This window comes from Pinus tabuliformis, chromosome 3_2 (assembly GCF_031772625.1).
Source record: "Pinus tabuliformis cultivar Carrire ecotype Pingquan chromosome 3_2, CPIR1, whole genome shotgun sequence".
Taxonomy (NCBI): domain Eukaryota; kingdom Viridiplantae; phylum Streptophyta; class Pinopsida; order Pinales; family Pinaceae; genus Pinus; species Pinus tabuliformis.
The window spans coordinates 1268928689-1268937209 of record NC_142302.1 but is presented as its reverse complement, the minus strand read 5'-3'; the positions used below and the strand labels follow the sequence as shown (position 1 = coordinate 1268937209).

General features: G+C 41.3%; 1 protein-coding gene across 1 annotated transcript; it reads left to right on the top strand.

The window, feature by feature from the left end:
- The first annotated feature begins 7143 nt into the window (after window positions 1–7143).
- LOC149185364 (histone H4) lies at window positions 7144–7918 on the top strand. The gene has a single exon (XM_089417910.1). The coding sequence runs from the start codon at window positions 7240–7242 to the stop codon at window positions 7549–7551; it is 312 nt and encodes a 103-aa protein (XP_089274036.1). The 5' UTR covers window positions 7144–7239; the 3' UTR covers window positions 7552–7918.
- The last annotated feature ends 603 nt before the right edge of the window (window positions 7919–8521 follow it).

The following is an 8521-nucleotide window of genomic DNA, read 5'->3' as shown; positions in this document are numbered from 1 at the left end:
ACTCTGGAATGCTTAATGCAATTCCTGGAACTCTTCCAAAACTGGCAAGAAGCTGGTGTCTTCTGCTAGAGGAAGTGTTCTCAATCTGTGATGGTTTAAGGATGACCAAAAACTCTGAAGGCATGTTCAGGCATCTTGTCTCTGGCTACAACTCTGAAACTGGTGTGGCAGGTTGTGGCTCAGGCTCGCTTGATGTGGCTTTGAAGCTTGTAGATGACCATCATTTCCCCCCCTATCAGATACAAGGTGAGATGATGGAGAAAACTCAACTGCAAGACTGTTTAATACTCTGGAACAAGTTCTGACATGTGTTTGGAATATCTTCTTGGCTGTTGATGCCCATTGCCAAGAAGTGATCCATCCAAGATGAATCTTTGTTCTTGCAGGATGTTTATTTCTGAAGCATCTGTGTGAAGAATGGCTAGTTTTATGACAGTGCTTACATGGATGAAGATCAAAACAGTGATCTTTCAAATGGCCAACTCGGTCACAGTGTTGGCATTTTACAATCTATTGTTGTTGTTGCTGCGGTGGAAGAGGAGTAGAATCTGGAACAGCTGAAACTGAACTGTCATAAGGAGCAGGTGAACTGTCATAAATGAATCCAACACTCTGAAACTGAATGGGCTTGGCATAGTCTGGAATATGAAAGGACAAGTCCTTGTCATAACCAAGACCAGTTTTGTGCTTGTTGTGGACAAGCTGTTCCCAAGGTCTGATGATGGGCTTGGGAAGTGCAGACTGAGTTTCTGCATCTACATGTACACTTGCTGCTTTATTGGGTACTGAATCTAAATGAACTTGAACAATATTGACTTGCTTTTTATGGGAGTCTGCTTCATTGTTCTGAACAGAAACAGGTTCAGAATGATGACTCCACTGCTGTAATTCTTCCTGCTGTAGCTTTGTTTCCAGCTGCAAAAACTCAATATTTTCTTGTACATTTTTCAAACAGATTTGAATGTTTGCGACAATGGCTTTATCAATCATAATTGTATTGTCCGTGGTAGAATGTATTAGAGTGTTCAGCAATTCTAATACAACACCCATTCTATCCATTTCACAATAATATCACTGCAAAAAAATTGATTGGTGTACCACTTTGTCTTCAAAAAATCTTCAAGTATATAGCTTCTCAATATACTTCCATATACAATGCAATTTCATACCATGAACATATTCTATGCAAAATTACACAGAAAAAACATCTTAGCCAACAAATTGTAATAAAGAAGTAGCTGGGAAGTAGAGAACCTGGTTCTTAAAAAATCTAGATCAACATACGACAACCCAAACATTTGCAGAAGTCATAACACTTGTCTTGTAACTTGAATATCTATGTATTTCAGTCTCCAGACTTGAATTTCAAAACCCCTTCAAATAGGAAGACTAGTGTGAATTGCTTTGGGTCTGCTCAAAGCTGGAAGTCAAGAACATATAGACTTGATATTACACCTTCAATCTTCATCATCATTTAAAGGAAATCAGAGCGTTACAGAGAGGTCAAGTGTTCGAATCCTTTGTTGAAAGAATAAAATTATTTATCGTCGGTGAATGTATAAAGGAATAGAGGATAACAATAACATGTGGAAGTCCACAAAATATTGCAAAGTGTGTTTTCCGGACAAAATATCTTCTCACAAATATAACAATAGCCGAAATTCTCCTCCTGCAGAGGTCACCTCGGGCGTTTTGTAGCGAGCAGCGACAAGGACATCTCTGAGTATGTCCACAGAAATTGTATGGTGTAGAGACCTTAAGGGATGGCGTTGTGCTGGCGGCAAGAGATGCCCCTATCGACAAGAGTTGAGATATTCCCTTAGGCAGTTTTACGCTCCCCAGCGAGCAGTTTTTGCAGAGGGCTTTCACATCTAACAAGCTGACCTTCAAATGACATATGTTAAACACACAGCGAACCGAGATTTCATTTTGTAATGGAAATGCGTGTTTCTATAAACCGAGCAATGGCAGGGTTGTAGAGACTGTTATAACCAGCTTAATCAACATAGATAATCGTATGGAAACCAGAGCACCGAGAATATCCACTGCCAGACACACATAATTTGAGATGGAAATGACTCCCCAGAGGCCCAGTAGCATACGACATGGTCTTGGTAGCTTTAAAGATCAGACTTGAGAATCATAATAGTGGTGATAACTCAATTCTCGATGAGCTGCACAAGAGTCAGTCAATACTTCTGCATCGACTAACGAAGATGGAAGAGAAGGAGACGAAATCAATGTGAGCTAAAGGGATAATGAAGAGGCGTCCATAGAGCTCTTACTTCAATAGCGACACGGTAATGAGCATAATTATTTAAATGGAAGTTCTGTCATCGGCCAGAGAGTCGAACGTGGCAATCTCAAGGCAGTACCCACTTTACAACCATCTGCGCTTCCGGGCTCTGCGTTTGGGTTTTTTTCGGAAGCCAAGAGACCCCTTTCTATCCAAGGAGCACTCCTGCAACAAGAAGACGCGCGACACAGCAGTCGAGCTTCTCAGGAGATGGCTCGAAGCCCAGACCCACGTTTCAGATTTCGACTTCAAGAAGATCTGGAAGGGTCTGGTGTTTGAATATCTCCAACGCACTCCATCAATGATGGAATCCTTCGACGAGTCTTTCTCCCAGCTGATGATTATTTGCAGCCTTGGAATGAATTTTAAATGCAAATAGTCCCTTCAAACCTTAATGCCGAGAAGTAAAAATTCTGTCAGGAAGATCCTTCGCAAACATTCAACCCTGTGGTGTCAAGCAAGAAATAATAGAGACGGCGCTTGGCATTCGAATTGCCATGGCAAAGGCAGACGAAGCTTTGATATTCGAACTGCCATAGCAGAGACAGGGACGACCAACAAAATATGTGAATAAGGTGGTTATCTCACCAGCAATATCAGTCGAAAGCTGTAAGAAAGCCCGAATCCGCCTTTTCCATTTAGTTTAGCTGGAGACTGAAGTTGCAGGCACAGCTTGCATGGTCAGACGCCGTGATAATCATGCTGATCCTTTCCTTTGCAGGGTCATATCTACGCGGGAAGGAGAAACTCCCTGTTCTGTCACGGGCTCTTAACACAAGCACAACAGTGTGCGTTAAAGAAAGGGCGGTTTGTATTGTATAAATGGTAAATCCGAGCGCAGAGGATGGAACGGCTACAGGTATTTATGCAGTATGCAGTGAACAGAGATGGCAGGCTGGCCGTGATATTTTTGAGCATTCAATGGCAGGTATTCCTTGCTGGCGGTATTCTTTCCAAAGGGGCAACGATACATTCAAAGATTCATGCTCAAAGGGACAGTAGGAGAACGCTTAGGAAAAAAACTGATGCGCAGATAATGTCAGAGGCGCTCAGGACAGAGGGCGATAGACTCAGCAGTGGCAGCGCTATGTCAGGCATATGCGTAGAGAATATTGTGGACAGATGCGTTTATGCAGACAAAGGGCCAGGACTGCAAGGCACATAACAGGCCACAGAAAACAAGTGGCTCTGATACCATGTTAAACACACATGGACAACAAAGAATAGGAAAGATAAATCATTGAGTACATTTTTTATTAACAATAGATATACATTTATAGTACAAATATGTGACTCTTGGGTTTCAGATCCCAAGGTCTCTTGGACTGCTTAGTCTTTTCGGCTTCCACACTAACCCTTTAGGATTAGGTGTCCAACAGGGGAGACCATTTAGAATCAATAACTCATGAGATTCCCCCAACTGCAATAGATGCTTACCATAAATTGTAATGGGCCCTAAAGCATCATCTGACATTCGGTGAAGCCCTACTGAATCTGGATCTATCCCCTGGGTACAAAACACATCCTTAGATCGGTCATGGAGAGGGATCTAGAGATCTCTAGTACGAGGATTGAAGTCACCTAGGAGGATGACTTCTGCAACAACACAATACTGGGTGATGTCGGTGTACAAGTCTATAAAGGGGTCCCCATTTGAGCCATTATGAACAACAAATGGTGAAGAGGCTAGGGGGAAGTAACAAATTGCAATGTAGATGTCCCTCGGAGGAGAGACTCTGATGCTAATCTGAATCCACATAAACTTGACAAACTCATCTTCAGCTACCAAAGATACCCTGTTCTGGAGTGAGTCACTAGCCAAACAAGCAACTCCACCTGATCCTCTGACCCCTCTTGAGCTCCTCATCTCCTGCCTGCAAACTAAGATCCAATGGTAACTTGCAATATCTGGGAGGGGTCGAACATGGCTCACATGAGTCTCGGTCACGAAGAGGATGTTCATTGATTTGAGAGCATCATACAAGAGTCCCGACAATGACCAGAAAGATCCATTTCCATTCTAACAATGGATAGAAATGCCTGTACCCTGTTGCCTCCCCAAGAGGGCCCGTCATTTGGAACCTCCAGTTCAGGGTTCCCACCTAGGTGGGAAGGAGTCCCGAATGACTACCCAGAGATTCCTGATAACTGCCCATTTCCCTTCCTGTCGTGCTACCATAACTTGTTCTCTGGATTGTTTAAGTTCCATAACCTATACTCGAGTGAGGTCCTCGTCCAAGAAAATCCTATTGGGAAGAGAAAACAACTTCCGCTTAGCCTTGAGGGCGTAGAGTCGATCAAATGCAGTCTGAAACCTGAGGAAGAGAGTGGAGTTGTAGCCCAGCCAGGCTTTGTCCAAAGCTATACCAGGGAGGCTAAGGGTGTCCCAAAGGAACCTTGTCCCCACTTCCATAGGATCCGGAGAGGGGTGGGGTAAGGGGAGACCTCTCACCTTGAGATTCAATTCTCTTGCCCATCTGTTGCGTTCTTCCATAAGTTTTGTTTGCATCACCTCCTCAACTGCTGCAAGAGGAGTAGGAGTTTTATTCTTCCCTTGAACCACTTGTACCCAAGAATTGATGTGTGTCTCCATTTCTTGTTTGAAGGTGGCTTGTTGGGATCAAATTTCTTCTTGCTTGCTTTTAAGGTCAAGAATTTATGCATGCAATGCACCATTTGGAGGATGGAGAATTTCCTGCTCTTTAGTTTCATGTAACATATTCTTAAGGGATAAATTATCCCCCTCCACCTTTGAAACTCTGGCAGAGAGGGTGTGTATCTCTGAATGGAGCTGCTTGTTTTCAATTTCAAGAAATTCCATTTTCCGCAGCATTTGTTTTACCAAGGCTGTCCAGAATGAGAAATTAGACTCCGGGCTGACTACCACTTGCTCTTGCTGGTTTTCAACAACTGATAATTCAACAAGGCTAAACATGTCATATTGGCACAACTTGTCTTGTTGCACAGATCCAATCCTTGGATTTGGAACCCATTCTTTTGTCTTTGTTTGTTCCTCAGCAGTAAAATTCATCAAAGGGTTTAGAGAAAACTTGTTTACCGCCATCTTGGTATTAGAATCACTGTCAAATTTAGTGGGCAGATTCCGTCAAACACTTGACGTGCATCCTCGGGTTGCCTGTTCTGTTTTAGTAATCTGCCTTGCTGCTCTGCTATTGTTATCCATTGTCTGCTTGGGGAACTCTCCCTATCACTGCCTGCTTGTTATCCGTTGCCTTTGTCTGCTATGCTATTTGTTGCCTCTGTGTGCTATCTCACTGCTCCAAAATTCCACTTCGGCCTGATATATTTGCGAAGATCGGCAATCGGGACTTTTGCTGTAGAGGAATTTGAGGCTGACACATTCGGATTCCTGGGTCGAATATTGCAGATTGTGATGACAATGGGCATTTGAGGTTCTGCTTCAATTTGCGATCGTGGCTTGTGATGCGAGGAAGTCGCTTTCTATTCCCCTACGAGTTACCACCAGCTGAGAGGAGCGAGTGATTGTTGGATGTCCAAAGCGGAGCTAGCTGGCTATGCATGGGCACCCTTGAACAATCCTGAGACTTTGGGTTAGTTACCAATCGAAATTCACGTTGTTCTCCCGCTCAGTTCTTTTTGCTGAACCCTCTGCAAAAAAAATTAAGCCACAAAACGAATAGGGGCAGTGGGAATATGGTGCTGCAACTGATGATGACCATGAGCAGCAGCATGAGAGGTCATCATAGACACAATAAGACATGGTGGGCAAGTCAATATAACTGATTATAACGCCATTTCAATTGCTACAACAATCATACCTAGCACAACATAACACCCTATAATGTATGGATATACCATCATAACATAAGGTTGAAGCATGATATGAAGTGAGTGGTAAGGATGGTTAAGACTTAGGAGTGTTTTCCATGCAACTTGGGAGATCATTAGCATGCAATACTAACTGTCCATTAATTACTTCTCCATCTTCACAAATATGGGATGTCCCGAGCTTACCTTACAATGGTTAAGAACCCAATTGTTTTTAGTAACTATGTTGGTTTGAAGATGCTTACTCATTATTGAAGCGAAGGAACTGGAACCACTACAATGAATCAAATTACTTTTGAATTTCTCACTGCAAAATAGAATACATGCCAACTTGTTTGCTTGTAAGGATGTTCATTTAATCATATATATCAAATAATAATATTAGAGTCACTAAGAATGTTTAATTTTGAAAAACTTGGATATAGTGATAGAGTAAATACCTAAAATAAGATATATACTCCAATCAAAACTATGTTCAAAGTTTTTCCTAGAGCTCTTCTCACTGACTTAACCTTACTCCAAGAGCATCAAGGAGAATTGACTTCATGACCTCTCATTAACAAGATGCTTTAACGACAAGAACTCAACCAACATCAAAGAGAATTGGCCTCATAACCTCCCATTAACAAGACGCTTTGACAACCAGAACTCAACTAATTAAGATAACCATTAGGCTCAAATCTTTATAATTTTAAAAACAAATATTTAAATATATTTTTAGAAGGATAAAGATTCATCAACCGAAATTTTAATAATATTTTCCACCATTAATAATAAACATTGAAAAATCCATTAATTAGTGGAGTTATGTCAATTTATCCGTTAGAACAAAGCCATTGTATATACCTCAAAGATAATCCCCGTCAACATCTTCCTAGCCGTCGATAAGAATTTATGTACGGTGCAGATGAAACGATCCCGCTGCGATGGATCAAGACTTCTCTACTGTCGATAATTGACACATGGAGGAAGGAGGACCGTCCAGATAGATACGTGGCATTCTAATTTGACTATATGTATTCTTTACCGGACGAAATTCATTTCTTCATCATCATTCGCGGAGAGCAGCACAGCAATTAGCGAGTGAGATTCGAACTCGAGATCTACCTGTCGGATTCTTTTAAGGGTTAAAGATGTCTGGACGTGGAAAAGGAGGCAAGGGTTTGGGAAAGGGAGGTGCGAAGAGGCACAGGAAGGTTCTGCGTGATAACATTCAGGGCATCACGAAGCCGGCCATCAGGCGTCTTGCCAGAAGAGGAGGCGTCAAGCGTATCAGCGGTCTCATCTACGAAGAAACGAGAGGTGTCTTGAAGATATTTCTCGAGAATGTTATCAGGGATGCCGTTACATACACAGAGCACGCCAGGAGAAAGACTGTCACCGCCATGGATGTCGTTTATGCTTTGAAGAGACAGGGCAGAACCCTCTATGGGTTTGGAGGTTAAGGAGGCAGGGTGTCTCGATTCATTTCATTTTTTGATGGTGTCTCTAGATGCCACTTCTTTGTCTCTTTGGGAACTGTATGCTTGATAGTGCTGATTAAATTTTGAACTATTGCTTCGAACTTCTGTTTTGTTCTAGGGCTTTCGTTCAAATCGGCTCTACAAAGAACTCTTATGTATCTCCAGGTTAGGCAGCACTGTATCGTGTATAATGCAGAATGTGATATCTTTATGATTTGTGGTACTTGCAATGTATATATATTCTGCATTTTCCTAGAAAATATGCGGAATATAATTGTGCACGGGTTGTATTGTAGTTATTTTGAATGTTTTTATGGGGTGGCATATTTATGTTGAGTTTATTTTTCAAGATTTTGTTTATTTTTTTATTTTTTCTCACCCTACTTATCCTCCATTCTGTACTCCATTTCGTAAGCAAAAGAGTAAGCTTAGAGTAATTCCTTAATGAAGTTTAAATTAACGTTGTCGTTATAAAATAATGTTGGGGCATTTCTAATCAATAATGTAGAATAATGTTCATCAACAGTAAACATGTTATTGAAAGTTGAATGCGGGAAGATAGCGATTTCTTCTTTTTTTTTGGTTGAATTCTTCCCATCCTTGCTTTTTAAGTCATGTCGCAGGTGGCATTTGAGTGGATTCAAGACCATCAAGGAGATGTTCTATTTTTTTCTGCAATTTTCCTATTTTTAAGCTGCTTGTGGGATCATCGAGGGAATTTTTTTTGTTTTTTGTTTTGTTTTCTTCTAATAAATGTGCGAGTCAAAAAGATTACTGGTTTTTCATTACATTTTCAAAATTTGATTGGTTCTTGGAGATAAGACGATGCTCTGAATTTTGTGTTTATTACATAGTTCATGAGGGTTTTAGAACTCAGCTTTATTGTTAATTTCATGGGACTGTAGTAGTTCATACATTGTATGTTGCTGATTGATTATTGGAGCTAGCATGA